The sequence below is a fragment of the Sander lucioperca genome, chromosome 12 (assembly GCF_008315115.2).
Source record: "Sander lucioperca isolate FBNREF2018 chromosome 12, SLUC_FBN_1.2, whole genome shotgun sequence".
Taxonomy (NCBI): domain Eukaryota; kingdom Metazoa; phylum Chordata; class Actinopteri; order Perciformes; family Percidae; genus Sander; species Sander lucioperca.
Genome location: NC_050184.1, coordinates 10,049,604 through 10,072,461, shown reverse-complemented (window position 1 = coordinate 10,072,461; position 22,858 = coordinate 10,049,604). Strand labels below are relative to the sequence as shown.

Here is a 22,858-nt window from a genome sequence, read left to right as displayed (position 1 = left end):
ACAGGAAAGCTACACACACACACACACACACACACACACACGCATGCACGCATGCACGCACGCACACACACACACACACACACTGTCCCACCTCCGTCACCCTCACCCTGTGCTGTGTTGAATATGCATCACTGCTGCTTTCAAACCGGACAGATGAGCCAACGGCCACCTGCTGGCCTGCCTCTCAGGATCTCCCCGGGTTTTTTGGGGGGAGGGTTGTTGGGAGGGGAAAGCTGGGTTACAAACAGTCTGTGGCCTGCCCCTCTACAGCCTCACCCCTCCATTCCTCCCCCTGTGGGATGGATCAACAGAGAGCCAAAAGGCTGAGGGTAGCAGGCTATTAGAGGGGAGTGTTATGCGAGAGGGGGAAAGCAATGAGGACACAAGAAGGCCTTATCTGTTAAGACCTTCTTTGTTTTTGTATTCATGTCTTTATGTTGTTAATCTGTCTCTATCGTTGTGTGTGTGTGTGTGTGTGTGTGTGTGTGTGTGTGTGTGTGTGTGTGTGTGTGTGTGTGTGTGTGTGTGTGTGTGTGTGTGTGTAGCTTTCCTGTTTTGTCGTCTGCCTCAACCTCTGTGTTCACCTTTACACACACATACACACACACACACACACACACAGCAGTAATCCACCAGTCTCAGTGTAACCCCTCAACCACACACACACACACACACACACAGCAGTAATCCGCCAGTCTCAGTGTAACCCCTCAACCACACACAAACGCACATGCACACACACTTTCACAGACTGTTCCCATGGAAACCCACACTGACAGAAAGCACCCGGGCCCTTGCCTGGAGGCTCAAGGCGGCAAGGAGACTTCCCGCGAGGAGTCAGCCGGTTATTGATCCCTCAGCACATGGAGGCCAGCCGACTGGCCAAGTACGCACACACACAACACCCACACATACGCACACTGCTGCTCTTGGCACAAAAACAGATCCACTAAAACAGGTCTCAGTTTTGGCTTTACCAATTGACAATAAAAACGTAACCCTTAATAGGCACACTGTAGCCCTTAAAAATCATCATAGCAACAGTAAACATGTCCCCCCTGATAAATTGTAAAATCCCATCATCAACAGATTCATCACCTTATTTGTTGCTTGCATGTTTTCTGTTTTGGAAATGTAAGAACACATCGGTGAGATCATTCTCACAAAATCCAACATGCAAACAACATTGCCATGAAATGCCAGAAAACATCACCGTTGAGCAATGAAATGGATAATTCCCTGAGGGCTTGTGAAACTCCAATTCACAGCATTACAGATATTTTGCGTGACACAGGAAATTGTATAAATGTTGTAGTGCTCCCTCAAGCTGAGCAATTTTTTAAAATGCAAATGAAATTGTGTTCTCCACCTCCTCTGGGTTACAATAGGCCACACACCGGCACATAAACTGCTTTTATATGGTCTGATCAACAAGACTCATCATTGTCATCAGCTTAAGCACCAAGAAACTTGCACCAGTGTTAGTCAAAAACAGTTGACATTCATTTACCTTCGGAAGCCTTTATTTCAGGTGCAGTCAGCAGGCCAGTTAGCAAGACATCTGGTAATTTCAAGCATGTCAAAACAATCAGACGAAGCTACATGGAAGCAGCATTATTTTTCTGTTTAGAGAACAATATTAGATTCTGTTCATGTGTGCATAAACCCGGCTATTAGTGGATAGCAGAGCAGACGGCAGCAGAGTGGATCAGCAGCAGAATCCAGCTGTTCCTGACCCACATTACCTCAGCTACACTGGGAATAAGATTTTCTCATTTGAATTAGGGCTTCTGATTTCTGACTCCACGGCGAGCGGTATTACGGGCTGGACACAGAATCATGAAATTAATTGTGGTCTGAAGATTTTTATTTTAGGTACAGCCAGTAAACATCCTGCCATAATCTGATTTGTTTTTGTTTTTCACTTTTCTGAACAGAGTACTGTATATGCTGCACTTTAACGGAAAGATACAGTAAAGTTACCAAAGTTCAGAAATCATATTCAACTTTTGACTTCAAATCACACATTTGAAAGGTCTTTGCAGCAGGTAGCTGTCCATGGTCCTGAATCAGCCAACACAATTCACAACATTAAAAAGCAGGTACCCGGTGTACCCATCGTTTGGTGGTGCATTTGTTCTTGTTTATATAGACAGCATGACATCTCATTGGGATTTTTTCAGTGGAAGCTCCAATATACATTGATGGCAGAATATTTTTTCAGCTACCTGAAAGATCAATTTGAGCATCAGGTTTTAGAGTCAGAGCCACCACTTTACACTGACATGTAAAAATCATACAGGTTATTATCTTTGCAAGTGTCTGGCCAACATTCTTTCAGCCTTCGTCCTTCTCACTTTATGAGGGCAGTGGTGCTGTGAAACTGGCCAAAACCTTCAAAGACTACCGTACTTATCAAGGCTTGTGGTTCAATTTGGTCTGGTCTATATATACATCTGTCATATTTAGATGATTAAATAGCCTAATATAATTACATAGACCTGGATGAAATGGCTTGTGGGTTGCTGATGCCTTGGCTGCTGTTGATAGACTGACTGTTAGTCGATGGACTGACTGCTAGTTGCACAAATTCAAGATCAGTGTTTGTTATTAAAGGATTAGTTTCGGACACTTGCAGTTAACCTCCATGCCCCATCTCTCGTTCTAATTATCTTTGTCTTTTTTCCTCCTCTCTTCATATCCATCTCACTCTTTTATCTCTAACCTCTGTCTTTTTCACCTTTAGTTGTTGTTTCTTGTCTCTACCCCCTTTTAGGAGTGAAATGTTCTTTTTTTAGATTGTGTAAACAGGCTCTGGAGGGTTACTTCCAGTGTATTTTCCCCATCAGGACCGGGTGACATTTCCAGGAATGTTAGCTTTAACACTCCAGGGCTGAGCATGCAAAAGGTTATGACATTTTTTTCTTCATAATGCATAAAAACAAATACAGGGAACAAACTAATTACGAGAGAGTGCGGGTCAGTGTATTACCTCAGCTTTCTCAGAGCAAGTATTTGATTGGCGCCGTGTTTTCAGTGAGCAGAGGAATAATAATTTCATTTTTGGAGATTTGTTTTTAGAGCTTTTTCCTTTATTAAAGCAGCTGAAGAGTGACATGAAATAGGGAAGAGAGAGAGGGGATGACAGCAAAGGGCCATGAGTCAAATTCGAACCTGGGCCGCTGCCATGGACTTAACCTACATGGGTCTACCCAGTGAGGTAGAGGTTGCCCCAATTTTGTTCTTTTTAATTATTCATTATATCATTTCTCAATCATTTCTTATAATTTATTGTGTTCTATCGTTTTATTTCCTGTTTGTTAATAATGCACTTTGTAACTGTTTTTTTTTTTTTTCCTTTACTTCCTTTATTTTCAACATCCAGCTTCATGTCATGTGTGAATACCTTGACATTTCACCGAATTACAACCATAATGCCAGAAAAATTCACACTGACATTTTTCAAGTTTCATGTATTACAGCGGCTTAACTTTCTCTCCTTCCTCACTCATTTTCCATTTCTCCCTCCTCCTTGTCTCCCCCTCCTCGTCACTCATCACTCACCCTATTTTCCCAGTCATTCTCTTCCTTTCACACTCTCCTCTCATCATCTTCTCTCTCTCTCTCTCTCTCTCTCTCTCTCTCTCTCTCTCTCCCTCTGATGTCAGAGCCCCACAGGGTGCTGTAGTAACTGTCAGTCACTTTCGTTTAGTGTTTATAGTCCGTCCAGCCTCTCTGATCCATTATAAATAGCTTTAAGTGGCACAGCACTCCCTCGTCGCTGTCACTCAACACTTTGTCTATTAGACTTCGTACTCAACCTAATTAATCTGACCAGCCGCTCAGAATAAAAATAAAGGTGGATATTAAACAGTTACATCATGATTGTAAAATCCTAATAGTGTGTTATTATTAAGTAAAACAAATAAGAACATTAAACAAAAAATGTAATATATTATTCATGTGTTTATCTAAGTAGGCATGCTGAATCATTTTGTTTACTTAATTAGAGCAACGCAGACCAGCAGGAATCAGCCCCAGTCGATTTGTGTCAGACTTGTATTTGATTTGACAGTCAGAATTATTTATAATTCAAGAGTTTTCAAGGGTGAATAGTGGATTTTCCAAGCTCTTAAGGTCTGCGGCTGGTCTTTCCAAATGCCAAGTATGAATGAATGAGCAACGATGGAGTATGAAGTACAGTGGCAAGAAAAAGTATGTGAACCTTTTGGAATTTCATAGTTTTCTGAATAAATTTGTCATAAAATGTGATCTGATCTTCATCTAAGTCAAGGGTATTGACAAATATGTGTCTCCATGAAATTCCAAAAGGTTCACATACTTTTTCTTGCCACTGTATATTGAGGGCTGATGGCCCTTATGGTCGTTAATTTCGCCTCTTCCTTTACTTTATGTTCTGTATATTTCCAGAGATTTAAGGTGGCTTTGCCAGATCAATGTATCTTGATTGGGGTCTCTATTTGCAATTAATAATACATTAGTCCATTCTGATTTTGTAGAACAACCACTATTCTTCAAAATTGCTAATTCAATTCATGTACTCTTGGGAAGACAATCTGAGTCTGTTTATCCCAACAAGTGGAAAATGGAAACAGAGAGTCTTCAGGATTTTATATTATCATATGATTAGAGTTCCCATTCAGGGTAATTAACCGTCCATTTACAAGCAGAATTACTTCATGTCAGAAATTTCCCCCTGACGGATTGCCTGCTCTCTGGATTTTTCTTTCCCTGATAGACCTAAAGCTATTAATAAATCAAAGACTTTCAAGGGCATACAAGGATTAAACTAGTTTTCATATTCTGTAATGTGGATATTTTCAATGTGAAATATGCTGTGTAATCCCCTCTGCCTCCTCTAAATCCCTCCTGTTGAGTGTGCTTAGGGTTGGAGAAGTAGGTTATTGTAACCCTTGTTACATTACTTAAAGATTACACCCCCTAGATTTTACATATGCACCCTCCTTTACCTTTTCTTAAAAATGTGGGATTTCTCAGTTATCTTGCAAGAGAAAACAAATGATTTTTTAGCAAATAAAAATCTAAGTTAAAACAATATTTCACACTGGAGAAAGTAAACTTGTTTTACTTTTTTTCATTTTAGCTGGGGACACATTAAGTACACTGCAGTTTTTGCCTGACTGAACTTCTTTTTCACACATTCACACAGAGAACAAGATTTAATTACTGGTAATTGTGCTACAAACACTGAAATTGAAACAGTAATAGCCCAAGAGTGTTAATTTCACAGTGAGGAGCATTGTAACAATAAACCATTTGAATTTCAGAGATTTTGGGGGCAGAGCAGCAAGAAGGAAGACCTTGATTCAACAGGAGGAGTTCAAGTTTTATACCCCAATGAAGTGAACTTGTGCAAGTTATTGAATCCTTGACGCCTTCAGGGGTCATTTGACCTCGGACCTCTCTGATGGGTGGCGAAGAAAAAGAAAGCTTCTCCTCCTTGGTTGAAAAATGTATCATTACATCTTAAACATCTTTACTGAATGGGTAAACTGAGTAATGCCTGTCACACAGTTCCACGTGCTGCCTAGTCACAACGTGTCTAGACGTCCTCATGCTCCCCAGACACGCACCCATTCCAAATCCTGTTAACGGTGCCAACCTGCGCCACAATAACCTACATTCTACAGTAATCACACTGACAGACTGAGGCATGTGAGGGTGTCGGAACAACGATAGAAAAACGGCAGCAAATCCTGGTGACAGAGCACAAGGCTGGAGGGAGGCTGCTGACACGAAGCTCTCCCTCTTTTGTGTATTCAAATCTTATTTGGAAAAGGAGGATATGCATTTTGGAGCACCAAATTGCTGTGGCTATGCTCCAAGCTTCCATCAGCTCTGGAAAAAAGCAGAGGCATGGATCCAAACAGACTGGGACACACACACATACACAAACACACTGTCTTACCACTGTATTGTAAGAACTTTCAACTGAAGTGTTGGTTACACCTCAATTTAGCTGCCATGGACAACACAACAAAATCTCTTTTTTTTTCATTGTTGTTTAAGTATAGAGTAGCTTACAGTAAGTCGATTTTTGACCCTTTTTAGGGGGGCTCAAGCCCCCTAAATATAATCTCAGCCCCCCTAAAAATTATAATAATAAAAAACTTAAAAAAAAGCTGTGAGCTTGTCTGTTAGTGACAGAGGCCAAACAATTACAGGTTCAAAGAAACAGGTTTAATATCCTGTGTCGCTGTCGCCAATGCTATGCACCTGTAACCCAGTCAAGTTAACAATTAAATTAACAATTTTGCAAGGCACTGTATCCGTGTCACATTCTCATTATGGGCTGAGCCCCCCTGAAGGTCTGATCCTAGAATTGCCCCTGGTTCCCAGCAATAATTTCTCATCACAAATAAATATAATATAAGTCAGAAGAATATTATAACATTGTTATGTCTATTTTTATGGGAAACACTATTGTATATAGCAATAGGGCTGGGTGTTGTGATGTTTTTTATACTATAGGACTGATACAGTAGGCTACCTGAGTTTTGGTACCAATACCAAAATAAACATTTATTTTTAGGCCTATATATTAAGAATGTAAACATTTTTTTTCTACAAATTCCAAGAACTTAGCCCAAATAAAATAAGGTCTAAAATTGGCAAAATTATGAAATAATAATAATAATAATAATAATAATAATAATAATAATAAGAAGAAGAAGAAGAAGAAGAAGAAGAAGAAGAAGAAGAAGAAGAAGAAGAAGAAGAAGAAGAAGAAGTAAATAGGAGGATGCCATCTATCTGTATTTGACCATTTGTGATGCTCTGCTGAGTCTGCTGACACATTTTGGCATCAAAAAGTGTTGATGTTCAATACCCAGCCCAGACTCAGTTAATCCCCACACATATGACACTCACACCTGACCTAGCCTTACCCTGATCCTAATTTTATTGATTGGGGTTAGTTGGGCCAGACCATATGAACTAAAGTGAGATAAAACAACATGGAAATCACACACACCAAGACACACAATAATAGGCATATTACACAGGAGACAGAGGAACAGCAAAACACAAGGGGATACGGAAATGCACGCTTACGGTCCATGCTGGGTCACGCAGCATCAGGGCTGAGATTTGCCTGCTCCTCAGCTTCTCTGGCCGCTGATGCACGACTTGCCCGACTGACACGCCTTGTGTATCTTCTCCCACCAGCCACAGGAAGAAATCATATTCAATTCTTTCCGTGTCATTAGAAAAACTATGCACCACCCAGCCGGCATTATAAATTGGTATTGAATGGGTAGATGGGGAGGAAATGTTGGAGGAAATTTGTAGCCTACATATTTGCATAATGCGTTTTTTTTTTCCTTCCGACAAGTATCAGGAAATGGATCTGCCCATTTAGCCATGCGTAAATTAGTGTTAAATTGGGGTGATGCATGACGCATGTGCCTTTACCACTGAAATGAATCGCACTAATCCTATAATACATTTGGCTACTACTACAGCAGATGCTATATGAATACTTATCCTATGCGACTATTATAGCTTTTAAAACACAATATAGTGTATCCTTCCACGGAAAACATTATTCACAATGAAGTCACTGGATTGGAATTTCTGTTTTCTATGCTGTGTGTGTGTGTGTGTGTGTGTGTGTGTGTGTGTGTGTGTGTGTGTGTGTGTGTGACTTACTCATCGCGGGAGATGACGTCACTTTTACTAGATAGAGCTAACCTGACGATTCCGAGCTTAGGCTACATCACTGGACTAGAATATACTGTGTGCAGCCTGATGATATCACGAAAAATGAAAATCAATGAACAAATGACGCTGCGAAACTAAAGCTTATTTCTGAGGGGGAAATATATATATTTAAAACTATCTTGATGTTGTTTTCTCCCTTTTGCTAAAGTTTCTAGGATTGTTTTTTTTTTTGTTTTTTTTTGCAATTCATCAAAACCTGCACTGTTGCATCATTTAATTTTAAAATGAAATTGTTAGGTCTCATTTCTAAGAATCAGCAGCTTTGCTGGGTTTTCTGTATAACCCAGGTAAAGGGTGACAAACCTGCGGGGCTCTTTGTGAAGATGATAATTCTTCGGATGATATGGTGATGACGGTATGATTGTGTAAGATATAGGCTATTCCCCTGTCCTATTCCAGTTGAGGATATGGCTGCCGCCGCGGGTGCTGTGTAACACCAACCATTATGAGAGAGGAAAGGAGAGAGAGAGAGAGAGAGAGAGAGAGAGAGAGAGAGAGAGAGAGAGAGAGAGAGAGAGAGAGAGAGAGAGAGAGAGAGAGAGAGACGGTGTGTTGAGATGCAAGCAATAGGGGGAGGGGTAGAAAAGGAGAGGAGGAGAGTGTGATTGTGTGATTGGGGATGGACGGATAGACCGGGCTGTGCCGCCACTGCTAGGAGAGCGCGCACACACATACATGCACACACATACGTATACACACCCACACACACTCCAGAGGGTAGTGTGTGAGCCAGCCAGTCAGTCAGTGTGAGTGTGTAAGCCATGTTGGATGTGAATGAACGGGAGGAGAGATGCTGCTGCCGCGCCGCTCCTAACGCTCAGACCTCCAGCTCCACGGACCATAGCGGGTAGATGCCAACTCTCCAGGCCGACGGAGAGACGGGGGAGCCTGGGGGAAGGTGTCGGGCGGTGCCGGCGGTCCTGGAACTGGCCACCTAGCCGGAACGAGGGAGAGAGAGAGAGAAGTAACGGGGAGAAGGGAAGACGCACTCGAGAGAGAAAGAGAGAGAATAGGCACAAGTGGAAGAGGGAGAAAGGAGGGAGATACAGAGAAAGGAAGAGACTAAATGGCTGTACCGCTACCGGGCTTCACCCCGCTCCTGCTCTCGTCTCTGGCACTCCACCTGCTTCTCCTCGGCCCTTTGTTTGCTCTCGCCCCGGGGACGGTGAATACAGGAGGGGCTTCCAACCGCTGGATCCCGGGCCTCTGTTACCGAGACGCCGGTAAAGTGAGCCAGAAGCAACAGCAGCAGCGCGAGGAAGCAGGGGAGTTGCCGAGGGACAGCTGTAATCTACGCCCTAGCAGGTGGCCCGTAGAGCGGATACAGACTGAGGGATGCTCTGGAGTGCAGCGCGCAGAGGGGACGCTGGGAAGATATCACCAGGATGGGGCGAGGGGGACACGGAAGGAGGGACTGAAAGGAGTCGGGACGTTTTGGAGGAGTGGAAACGGCCCTCCGGCACCATCATCACCTCCACCTTCTCTCCACCCAGGTATTAGGAGCAGGTCGAGCTCTGATGGCGTCGGCGCAGGAGAGGGAGTGGAGAGAGGGGGGATTACGAGGAAGGGCGTTGTTTCTCCTCCCGCTTCACCTGCTTTCACCTCCTCGCCGGTTCAAAACGGCAAGAAACGGGCAGTACAAAGGACTAGAGCGTTTGCGCAACGGTGGCCGGCGTCGAGGCCACACCTCGCCAAACGTGGCGCCGCTAGAGCCTTTGTGCACGCCTCTGGCCTGTGCAGGGCACCCGGAAGTGGAGAGATGAGAGGGGGAGAGGTGCGGGAGAGGGTTCGTGAGGTGAGGAGGCTTTTTGCTACATGGTGCTCTCTGACACCCGAGTATCTCTCCTGCTCAAGCCCCGACAAACAAGCCCTCTCCCCGACCAACAACCCCTCACCTGGCCCCTTGCCAACCGGTTGCTCTTGTTGCATTCATCCTATTTCTGGATACAATTCACCACACAGCGAGGCTTCAAACTACACCTTTAAATGTCACCCCCGTTACAACAGCAATTCAGACTGTAACCAGGGATCGAAATTGGACATTTGTCATTTTTCAACTTGTAATTCCTCCCAGACCGGCTACACAGATACAATTCAGCCACATCCAGTTTACAGGAACAGCAACAAAAACAAGGCTTGGGATGCTGATGGGAGCTCAGCCAACGTGGACAGGGGGGCTGGTAATTGTTCTCATTTGGGAAGGCACAATATTATCGATCCCAGCAGCAACATAGAGGGGGGTGATGATAGCTGTTTGACAGAGTGCAGTGAGAGGGGGGCGAGGAGTGGGGGAGATGAGGAAGAAGGAAAGGAAGCGTGCAGATGTAGCGCACTGGCCGTGATTAACCCCAGTACCTGGGCGCACTTAGATTGTTGTGGACCTCCTGCCCGTGAGGTGAAAGTAAGGTATTACCACGCCAGAATTCTGGATAAGAGGAGAGTGTGGGATGAGAGGAAAGAGGGGAAAGATGGACGAGGAGGAGAGGTGAAACAAGGCAACAAACACATTAATGTATCTAATTATCTGGATAGTGATTTGGCTTTTCCGATTCTGACGCGCCTATGTAGGGCTGATAATGAGCTTCCGCAGGGGAAATCAGCACCATCAAACAGGGGGCAGAGCAGCCAAACCCGGGGAGAAAGCGAGGAGGTTCCCGGTGGTTGCTTTGGTTGTTTGGACAGAATAGAAATGGGGGATGGATATTTAGCTGGGTTTATGGTCCCGGAGGGAGTCATAGTTCAGAGGAATATCCCCATCCAATTTTCCTCCAGCAGCATCACAAAGACGCCCAGCCAACATTTTCCATCCAGCAAAAGCGCAATTCCCGAAATTACATCAAAATATTCTGGCCTGGTGCTCAATACGCCCCCTCAAACACAAACAGGCGATTATGCAGAAAGTGGAAAAGTATCCAAATCGCTCCGTCTATTTGCTGAAAAAGTAAACGCAACTTCAGAGACAGAATCTGCCGGTGACTCAGTCTTTTCCTCGCCTGCGAAGTTTCTTGTTAAATTTCCCGGTTTTGTGTCAGCCACGTCTCGCTCTGCAACAGCAATCAAAGCACGTGCTGTCACTCAGCCTGATGACACCCCAGCAGAACACCTCTCGTTTTTCTCAGAAATTAACCTGACCACATGGCAGGATGACTCTGCACGTTCGCTTCACTTAACCTCTGTGGACATGGTTTCAGCACGACGGACAGCTCCCCCAGACTCTCAGCGCGTGTTCATGTGGATCAAATTCAACAGCAACAGCAATAACAACAACGAAGAGGAGGGGAGCAAGGAGACAAATGGTTATAGTCGTGAATCTAAAATAGAAAAATCGCCGTGGCATGGTCAGACACAGCAACCAGACCTGTGGGAGACCGCACTGCGAGAGATGGTCAAGGCAGGGTGCGCTGACAGCATTTACACCGACTGTACAGCCACCGAGCAGGGGGACCAACATATGCAATTAAAACCCGGTAAGCAAGTGCCATTAGAGCCCGAAGGTGTCAGACAGTCAGATAGGCGGCAGATGGGGGCCGAGGGAGAAAGGGAGAGGGATGCAAAAAGGGAGGGAGAGGGCTTGGAGGGGTCCGCTGCTGTTGCTGCCGTTGTTGGGGGAGGAAAATTACAGGTGGGGGATGGCGAGAGAGAGGCGCGGCTGATGGGAGGGAGAGAACCAGAGGGAGAGGAGAAAGAGGAGAGGGAAAAGAGAATAACAAAGGCAGGCCAGGCAGAGGAGAGAGAGGCAGAGGGAGGGAAGGGTCAGGATAGGGGCAGTAGCACCACCACCATCACACAGCCAGATAGCGAAATAGGGAAGAAAGAGAGCCAGGCAGATGAAAGCCATGAGGTTGGAGAGGGGGATGAGAGGGAGGTGGAAGGGGAGGAGGAGAGGCACAGTACAAGGGGAGAGAGGAGCCTGGAACGACTGATAATAGTAGCAGATGATGAAATCTCACAGGGAGAAAGGGGGAGGAAGATTTTGATGCCTTGGCCTCGCTCTCGACGTGCAGCCAACAGACATCCCCATTTCTCCCAGTACAACTTCCAAGTACAAGTAGCTGAGAACCAGCCACCCGGCACCTCAGTCATTATCATGTCCGCTTCAGACCCAGATGCAGGAGATGCAGGCAGGGTGAGTTACACCATGGCTCCGCTGATGAACAGTCGATCCTCTGACTACTTCCACATCCACCCAGACACAGGTCTCATCACCTCCACTCAGATTCTAGACAGAGAACACATGGATTTGCATTACTTCCGGGTCACGGCGACCGATCATGGCTCCTCTCGCCTCTCTGGCACCACAATGGTGGCCATTACTGTTTCAGACCGTAATGATCATTCTCCTATATTTGAGCAGACAGAGTACAGGGAGACGATCAGGGAGAACGTAGAGGAGGGGTATCCCATCTTACAGCTGAGAGCGACAGACTTAGACTCCCCATCCAATGCCAATATCCGTTACCGCTTTGTCGGTGACACGGCTGCAATAGCAAGAGCGGCCTTTGAGATTGACCCACGCTCTGGCCTCATTACAACCCGTGGATCGGTGGACCGGGAAACCAACGAGCACTACACTTTACAGGTGGAGGCCAGTGACCAGGGGAAGGAACCGGGGCCACGCTCCGCTACTGTTGAAGTTTTCATTACCATCCTGGATGAAAATGACAATGTGCCACAGTTCAGTGAAAAGCGCTATGTGGTAGCAGTGAAGGAGGATGTACGGCCTCACTCTGAGATCCTCCGTGTGAGTGCCACAGACCTGGACAAGGACAGTAACGCTGCTGTTCACTATAATATCATCAGTGGTAACAGCCGTGGACAGTTTTCCATCGACAGTGTCACTGGGGAGATCCATGTTGTGGCACCACTAGACTATGAGGCAGAACGGGAGTATACGCTCCGTGTTCGTGCACAGGACAATGGCCGCCCACCTCTCTCCAACAACACCGGTATTGTCAGTGTACAGGTGACGGATGTCAACGACAACCCACCAATCTTTGTGTCCACACCATTCCAGGCGTCTGTGCTTGAGAGCGCCCCAGTTGGTAGTTCCATCCTCCACATTCAGGCCATTGATACCGATTCCGGTGATAACGCCCGCCTGGAGTACAGGTTAACTGGCACCGGTTCTGACACACCATTCATTATCAATTCTGCAACCGGCTGGGTCACTGTGAGCTCCATTCTTGACCGAGAATCTGTGGAACACTATTTCTTTGGCGTGGAGGCCAGGGATTATGGCATGCCGCCTCTTTCTGCTACGGCAAGTGTTACAATTACAGTGATGGACGTTAATGACAACCGCCCTGAGTTCCTCCAAAAGGAGTACTATTCTCGCCTGAATGAGGACGCTGTGGTTGGTACCAGCGTAGTGACTGTCACGGCTGTGGACCGGGATGTCAACAGTGCGGTGACCTATCAGATTACAGGAGGAAACACCAGAAACCGCTTTGCCATCAGCACAGCAGGAGGGGCTGGACTTCTCACATTAGCTCTCCCATTGGACTACAAACAGGAGCGGCGTTACGTTCTAACAGTCACTGCCTCAGACCGCACACTCCACGACACCTGTCAGGTGCACATCAACATCACAGATGCCAACACGCATCGGCCTGTATTCCAGAGTGCCCACTACTCAGTCAGCGTGAATGAGGACCGACCACCCGGAAGCACTGTAGTTGTAATCAGTGCCACGGATGATGATGTTGGTGAAAATGCTCGAATCACATACTTCCTCGAGGACAATATCCCACAATTCCGCATCGACACCGCCACAGGGGCTATAACACTGCAGGCAGAGCTCGACTATGAGGACCAGATGACCTACACTTTGGCTATAACAGCTAAAGACAACGGCATACCACAGAAATCAGACACTACATATGTTGAGGTTAATGTGAATGATGTGAACGACAACGCACCTCAGTTCCTCAGCCCCAGATATCAGGGAACAGTAAGCGAAGACGCCCCTCCCTTTACTAGTGTCCTCCAAATCTCAGCCACTGACCGTGATGCACACGCAAATGGTCGTGTTCAGTACACCTTCCAAAATGGTGAGGATGGGGATGGAGACTTTACCATTGAGCCTACATCTGGCATCGTCCGAACCGTTCGGCGGTTGGACCGTGAGAGTGTGCCATTCTATGAGCTCACGGCTTATGCCGTAGATCGCGGCGTGCCCCCTCAGCGAACCCCCGTCCACATCCAGGTGACAGTCCTGGATGTGAACGACAATGCCCCTGTCTTCCCTGCGGATGACTTTGAAGTTCTAGTGAAGGAAAACAGCGCAGTGGGCTCTGTGGTAGCCCAGATCACAGCCACTGACCCAGATGAAGGCGCCAACGCTCAGATCATGTACCAAATCGTGGAGGGCAACATCCCTGAGATCTTTCAGATGGACATCTTTTCAGGGGAACTCACTTCACTTATTGATCTTGACTATGAGGCCCGCAATGAGTATGTCATCGTAGTCCAGGCCACGTCAGCACCTCTTGTCAGCCGGGCCACTGCCCGGATCCGATTGGTGGACCAGAACGACAACCGGCCCACTCTGCAGGACTTCCAAATCATATTCAACAACTTTGTGTCCAATCGGTCCAACAGTTTCCCCAGCGGGGTAATTGGGAAGGTACCCGCCCACGACCCTGATGTGTCAGACAGACTGTACTACACCATCGACCGAGGGAACGAGCTTCACCTGCTGCTCCTGAATCACACCAGTGGAGAGATCCGACTGAGCCGAAAACTGGATAACAACAGGCCGCTGGTGGCTCCCATGCTGATCACTGTCACAGGTAAGAGACTGTGGAGGGGAAGATGGGAGGGAGGGTATGTGTGTGTGTGTGTGTGTGTGTGTGTGTGTGTGTGTGTAGTCAGTTTAGATTCCCCTGTAGCTTTTTTCACTGTAACAAATCCTGTGGAGATAAGGACTCAGACTCTACAGGTTTGAATGAGAAAGGGGTGTGATAAATCCGAATGACATTTAGTTGAGCCCTGGGCATTGCTTCTGCATTTTTCTTTTGTCTCTTTCTATTGACTTGTGTACATGAAGGAATGAGGAATTAATTGGGCTTCTTGAAACACTTTCTGCAGATTATGTGTGTGTGAGTCGTAAAAGGAAGCTGATTGAATGAGTGGGAGGGAGAAAAAGCCAGAAAAGTTCTGCTACATGTACCTGAGTCCCTTAAGGAGAAGGCTCTTGGGAGAAATTGTGTGTGCATGTGTTTGTGAGAGAAATATAGACCGTGACAGTTGTTGCTCAAGTTAAACTTACCCGAAAGAACTGGAGGTAAACATTTAGGAAATTGATGCTAAAGAAGTGTATGAAAAAGGGATGACGAGAAAAAAAATGCGTGTGATGCTGAGTGTGGATTTTGTGTGAGAAATCGTGACAGTAGATATCATGGAAGGGAGAAAGCGTCTGTGAGAAGAGATAAATATTTGAAGGAACTTCCTTTTTTTAAAGATTTTTTGTGGCATTTTCTAGGCCTTTAGATGATAGGACAGTTAGACATGAAAGGGGGGAGAGAGGGGAAATGACAGCCGTGGACATGCAGCAAAGGGCTGCAGGCTTTTGCTGCATGTCATTCCCGGCGAGGACTGAGCCTCTGTAAATGGGGTGCCCGCTCTACCAGGTGAGCTACCCATTTGCCCGAAGGCTGTTTAATTTGAGATAACTGACTATACCTATTACAGTAGTAGGTTTTCATATAAAATTGTCATATCCGTCAGCATGTTGCCAGTTTATGAGACATGCTATTGCAAGCAACTGGTGCAAAGCAAGTATTTTATTTTGGCCTTGGCAATGATCATTTTGCTGGTAGAAAAAGAGCAGTGTAGTTATAAGCAGTGATCGTCTCACAGTACCACCCACGCTGTTTGATTGACAGGTTATCTGGGCTAAGTGCAGCCCAAGTTGCCATAGTAATTTTGTAAAATTAAAGAAAATCTGTTTAGTAGGGAAACAAGGAAGCACACAATTCCAAATGACAGCCAATTGCTGTCACTTGCTGTTAGTGTAAATATCCAATGAAACAATATCAATACTTCCTTAATGTGATTTATTTCCTGATGAAATAGACACGTGAGGGGTCCATCTTAGGTGCAAACCCATGGACCATTAGCTTTGATTTTCCTGGAAAATAGCCACTTAACTGGACATGCCTGTTGACCATCCATTATGTTGATCATGTCATGCACTGAGAAATAATGTTTACAAGTGTTTCTTGGCTCTGTATTGAATTTATATTTTAAGCTGTTTTGTCATCCACACAAGAATATAATCATCTATTTATATGACAAATATTACATTCACTTTTTGAAGTAAAGTCGATTTTATTCTAATTTCTTTGTAGTATATTTTGTTGTTTATTTGTTTGCATTTCCAGGCTTTAGCTTCATGATAAAGGCTTCCTAAAAGCGTTTCACACTTTGTTGCAGCCTGTCATTGATCAAAGCCTTAGAAACCAAAAAAGGAAAAGAAAACCAGAGCAGCATTGTTGCTTTGACGGCCTGGTGAGTGCTGTGTTTATATTCTGGCTTGGGAGTGTGTGTGACCTGCTACCCTATTTACACTGCTTTTATACAAGCTTCACTAGTGACGATGCAGCCTTATACAGATTCAGTTTGGTGTCATTTTGATGTCATTTAGTGAGTGAAGTGAATGTGTGAGTGAGTGAGTGAGCGAGCAAGTGGGTAAGTTTGACTTAGTGAGTAAACTGTGTTCTAGTGAGTGAGTGAGAGAGATTGAGGAAGTAAATGAATGAACAAAAGAGAAGTGACTGAGAATATAAGTGAGTGAGTGAGTGAGTTTAAACACTACAAAGTGAATTATTAAGTACACAAGTGATCAAAGTCAGGGTGTGGGGGAATGAAGGAATGAGCATATCAAGTGAGTAATCAAGTGAATGAGTGAGTGAATAAAAGAGAAAGTGAATGAGTAAATGAGGAGTAAGTGAACAAGTGGGTAAGTGAGTTTACTGTAAAAGTCAGAGAGTGAATGACAGAGTGGAGGAGTGACTGAATGAATTAGCAATTGATTGAGCAGGTCAAAAGGAGGTCCTGGACCCATAGGGGGGTCCTCAGAGTCAACGCAGGGGGGCCTTCAAATTATTTATTTATTACAAAGTTTTTAAAGTTTTTTCAAAAATGAAAAAGTCCTAAAATGAATCCAACATATTATTCGCAATTAAAATCCCCACTGATGATAGGCTTACTGGCCTATAGGTAAGGTAGTCACTAAGATAGCCACCCACAGATACAGTTAATCCTACCATATGTATGTATATGTGTATATATGTATGTACATGTATGTACATATGTTTAACATTAAAACATGATTTATAAAATCATACCAAAAATGATTAGGCTGTTTTAAAAGCTTAGTATTCTGTGCAAAATAAGGTATGTATAAAGGCTTTAGGCCGCCCTACACGTTATTGTAGGCCTAGTTTAATATGCAACTTAATTTTATACAATATGTGTACAGTAACAGGGGGTCCCTGCTCCAACTCTCTTTCAGTTAAGGGGTCCTTGGCTTAAACAACGTTGAAGACCCCTGCGTTAGAGAGTCAAATACCATATGAGAGAGTTCACGAGTGATCAAACGACTGACTGAGTGAGTGAGTGAGTGAGTGAGTGAAGGAGTAAATAAATAAATAAAACTGAAAGAGAATGAAGTGAATAAATAGATGAGTGGATAAAACACATGAGTGGTTGAGCAAGTATATGAGTAGGTGGACAAATGAATAAAAGTAAACTGTATGTATGTGCCAGTCTTTGTCTCCATCTGCCTCTTCCAATGTGCATTCAGCTCGGTTCAACCAGACGTGTAGATTCATTTTCATTCATTTCTTCTCTTCTCTTCTCTTCTCTTCTCTTCTCTTCTCTTCTCTTCTCTCTCTCTCTCTCTCTCTCTCTCTCTCTCTCTCTCTCTCTCTCTCTCTCTCTCTCGCTCTCTCTCTCTCATGCCATTGCTCCAGGATTTGACAGTTATGAGATTATAATGAAGCAACAGTCAGCCAGAGTCATGCTCGGAGCAAAGCTGTCACTTTCATTGTGTGCTGTGTGTTATCTCTGACTACCCGTCCCTCCTCTTCCCATCACTTTCTTCCTCTCCTTTATTCTACCCGTCCTTGAATGGCTGGATGGATGGATGAATTTTTCTCCCTCATTTTTAGTCATGAGTTTCTCTCTCTTCTTTTTCATCATCCTTCTTTCCATTTGTTTATTTTCCCTTCTGCCTTTTCCACTCCTTTAGTTTCTCATTTACTTCCTCTCCCTTTTCCTTCTATCCACCTCCTTCACCTTGTGTATTATTTCTTTACTCACCTGCTATGCCTCTCTACATCTTTTCTCACTCTCCCTTTTTTCCTTCCGGCTGTATTCAGTAATCCACCCTTCTGTCCTCCGACTCTTCACTTTCCCTCCCAGTAATTCTCACATACAGTAACTCTTATGGGCTGTGTCTCTTCCATGGCATATTCTTTTCAACTCTGCTCCTCCTTGTGTGTGTCTATATGTCTGCTCAAGTGCCTCAATGTGTTGAGTATATGTGTGTGTTTCCATCTGAGTTTTGTGTATGTGCATGTTTGAACTGTGTTTTCTTGTAGAGAGATTTCTCTGTGTGTATGTGATTTGTATTTGAACATAGTCCTGTGTTTGTGTTTGTTCATAAGTGTGTGTGTGTGTGTGAACTCTCAAGTGGCTCAAAGCAGTGCACTTGAGAGTGTATTCATGCCTTTTCAATGAATAATATCTATGCATACCAGAGAGTGCTGGGACTACACTGTGTGCATGTCTTGCTTTCTTCCTATTTTATTTCTTACTTCCTTTCACACTTTCTTCTCTCTCTCTCTCTCTCCCTTGTCTCTATCTCTTCCCCATTTTCTCTATGATAGTTGGCTCCAGACTATTGATTCTCAGGATAATTCCCATATCTATGGCATTTACATTTTTGAGATTAAACACTGCATCCATGCTTGTGTTGCCAGCAGTTTAAGCTCACACAGACACACACATTTACACTTACACACATGAAACTGGCTTTAGGGTCAGTTGGATGAGGCAAGTAATGAAAAAAAGCTCATTTTAGCTTGGCACCCCAAACAGCATCAAATCAAGGTGCCCTTGAGCAAAGCAACCACCAACTGATCCTGTGGCCAGCAGCAAAGACTGTGGTTGTACTGGCAAACTCCCAGTTGTGGATGTGTGTAGCAGTTTGGATGAGGAACAGGGCTTTGCTGGAAAAGAAAGCATGTGCCTAACTAGACTTCCCTGGGTAGATGAAGGTTGAAACAAAGACTCTGTGTCAACGTGTTAGAAAGACTTTGTTAAATTGGCCCTTTTTAACAGCAGACATTTTGATATGTCACAGTAGGAAAAGCCCAGATGTAAATAATAAAATTAACAATGGCTGAATTGCAATTAGCTGTTTGACTTTCAGGGTCCTGGTATTGTGCGTGCTGGATCACTGTCACACTGTCATGATTTACTGGGACACTTGAATATCACTGAGCCATCGTTAATGTTATTAGTAACACCTGTGCTTTTCCTAGTCAAAATGTCTGCTATGAAAAGAGCCTATTGGCAGTGTATACTAAAGTTGTTTGATAGAAAAACGTATTTGGTGTCAAGTCATTTCTCTCAATCTTCTGTTTGGTGTTTGAAAAGTCTTGGTTCATGCTAATAACCAACATCTATGAACCTCCTAAAATACTGTAAATGTCCACTAGTTGGTTTGGACACAAGTATGATTTAACCTGTTTGGATCTCTGCTTTCTTGTGTTGCTTTGAAAACTTGCATACAGTATCAAAGTGCTGTTGCCAGAGCCCGTTCATAAGTGACAAATGATCCTAATTGGTCATTATCCTGATATGGCCCACCTGTGTAGCATGTCTGATTATGATTAGGTTAATGTTTAATTAAAGATGCATAAAATAAATATTTGGGCCACATGGGAGAAGAACTCCAGAACAAGCTGAAAAAAAACCTATTCACACATCCAGTGGAAACGAAGCAACATTTGGCATTAATTTGGAGTCATGTTTGTGTCCACCTGATGGATGTAGGTCAATGTACTCTGCTTTACTCTGGTTTTGTCTCCACAATAGAACAAGATCTGCTAAATGTTCCACTTTGTCCAACTTGCTGCTGTTTGTTGCTGGGTAGGTAGTGTATAGTGGGTTGATTAGAGTTTTTTTTTTGTTGAAAACAGCTGCTGATGGAAACATGGTTGATAATAGCACTGAGACGGAACCAAACAGTGAATGTTCTGTAGAAATTAAACAAACTAAAAGAGGCTAAAAGCTCCATAGAGCTACAGAGTTTGTGAGCATTCTTTGTGGTTTATGTTCATCCATTGTTAATATAAAGATATATTGATTAGCAGAGCTCAAGACTCAAGGTAAAATCAAACGTGTTAAGCACGAAAAATAAAGCACATACTTAAAAAGTGTGTATAATTTGATTTTTGTAAATTTGTCACATGCAGGCACATATACGCAGTGAATAGAAGAGTGAGCATTCTGCAAATCAGTTACGGTAATAGATCCGACAAGCCAAGACCAAATTGGGAAAGCTCACCATGCACGTGTTACATGTTATTTCCTCTATACTGAGTTCAGTGTCTTCTGTGTGTGCTTGGGATTCTGGCAGTTTAGATGGTGTTGAAAATTAAGACACATCATGTATTCATTTAGACACTGGTTTACTATATGTTGTAATTGTTGAGGCAACTATATGCTAACTGTGACCAGTAGTGGAGTGGCAATCGGCAGAGTCAGGACAGACAGGCGCTGAGAAGGTCAGACTCAAAAGGAAAAGAATTATGTAGGAGGAGGCAGCGAAATGCTCCAAAATAACGGACATGTTCCGGGCATCAATGAGTAAAGATACTACAGGTGAAATAAGCTAACTTTGCTAAACACCTAATGTCACAGCTAGGCACAGATGGGAATTAGCACCAGCTACCAGCCAGCCAAAAGCTTGTGAAATTTGAAAGTAGCTTGTGGTAAACATGAGACAAATTAATGGTTTACTATTGAGTGGCTCTTGAATTTGTCCTTCAGTGGTTGGCAGATGTTCAGAGATTTAAAATGAGTAACTTCCCTTGGCTGCTGCTATGTTAAGTGTATAAGGATTATGACGCTAACACTAGCAGGAGGAGTGAGCAGTGTTGTAATGCAACGGAGTACAAATACTTCGTTACTGTACTTAAGTAGAAATTTCACGTATCTGTACTTTACTTCGCTATTTAAATTTATGTCAACTTTCACTTTTACTCCATTACATTTCCTAGATAAAATGTATACTTTTACTCCGTTATATTTCCACTAAGCATCTTCGTTACTCGTTACTAAAAAAAAAAAATTAGAAGAAATGTGTGCGACTGCAATAAGGGAGGTTTGGCGAATCACTGCTCCTAGATTGCATTACGCACGCTCCGCACGCCGCACGCTCTATTTCAGCGCTTGTTTGTTGCTAAAGGAGGAGGAGGACGCACAACTGAAACCGCCATGGAAGCACGAGCACCTACTGGAGGACCTCCCGTTATCGTAGACGACCACCCCGACGATAGTGGTGAACTCGGTGAACAGGGTAGTGGTGAAGATAACGTCATACACCCGTGGCCGTATTTGCAAGAAAAGTTTCTGTACATTGGAATGAAAGATTCTTCCTACCGGATGATTAAGAAGATCTGGAACCCTGAATATGCTTTATGCTTTACTATAAGAAAGCCACAATAGAGTTTACAATAAAAGTTCTAACCGCTTGCTTTTTAAAAAAAAAAAAAAAAACTTTTTACTTTTACTTCAAATACTTAAGTACATTAAATATCAGAAAATTACTTTTGATACTTAAGTACAGTATATATCAGATACTTTAAGACTTTTACTTAAGTAATATTCTAAAAGGTAACTTTCACTTCTACCAAAGTCTTTTTCTAGTACGATACTTGTACTTTTACTCAAGTATTGCTTTCTAGTACTTTATACAACACTGGGAGTGAGTAACATAAAAATTTAGACTGAAGTAACTCAACAGTAGACACCTCCGATATGTTGTGGCATAAGTTAGCTTGGCTGTCAGTTCCAATGCGCTACTTGCGTTGGGCTAGTGTGGATCGTGTTGCTGTGCTGTGTGTTGTTCATTCATTCACTTATATTTTTTGGTCCCACTTCGCCCCTGACTGTGACTCAGGTCAGTGCACCATGAATACACTTACAGTGCATATAGGTCATTGCACTGATAAGGAACCCTGCACATTATGGGTGAGTACGCTGATACTGTATGTATGTATGTATTTATGTGCAAGACAGCTAATGCATTTCCATGTGGGTCAGCTGAGAAAGGTCAACCCCCAAGAGCATAACGCTTTGAATTATTCTTATTTTAGATAATAATGTGTTTTTTTACCCAATATTACAATCATGGAGGTAAAATGAGGCAAGAGTACAGTGTGTGTTACCCTTGTGTTGTATTGCCATTGTTGATGTCACGTTAGAAACCATGATTTGTGTATTTCTACCATCTATCGCCTTTTCTATTACATGTATTTATTGTCTGCAGTAAAGAAAGATAAGAATGCATTGCTACGCTGGTGTTGCTACACCATACATATTGACTTTAAACTTACAAGATCTTAACAGAGGATAAAGAAAAACAACATGTTAAAAATGTGTAACAGGCTCAAACCCACAGCATCCTGAGCACACAGCACTTACTACAGCTCATTTAGCAACCACGATGACCTCCATATACAGTACATACTGGCCAACCACAATGTAAAGAAACTTTTACCAGCCATTAGAATCCATTAGATGTACGCTCTACATCTTCGGCCTGTCAGGGGCACGATACCGCTACCACCCGTCAGGAGCTAAATGGTTCAGGTCGAGCAGAGAACATTGTGGAGTTTGACACAGTTTGACACAAAGAGCCAGATGGAAGGTGTCACTACTGGATTCTTAGTGTCCTGTAACCATGACACAGACACTGGGACCAAACCTCTGACCTCAACAGGTTTTGTCCATTATTTGTCCGCTCTTTCATATTTTTAGCTGTGTTGTAATAGCAGACATTAAGCAACAAGGGGTT

The 22,858-nt window shown here is 43.7% G+C and overlaps 1 protein-coding gene across 3 annotated transcripts in view; it reads left to right on the top strand.

Moving 5' to 3' along the window:
* Positions 1–8,372: 8,372 nt before the first annotated feature.
* Positions 8,373–22,858, top strand: part of celsr3 (cadherin, EGF LAG seven-pass G-type receptor 3) — a 112,335-nt gene continuing 97,849 nt past the window's right edge. For all 3 annotated transcript variants that reach the window (XM_031286484.2, XM_031286486.2, XM_031286483.2), the window contains exon 1: positions 8,373–14,555. In XM_031286484.2, the coding sequence (XP_031142344.2) occupies positions 8,831–14,555 (5,725 nt within the window). In that variant the 5' untranslated portion in view covers positions 8,373–8,830. The remainder of the gene's footprint in view (positions 14,556–22,858) is intronic.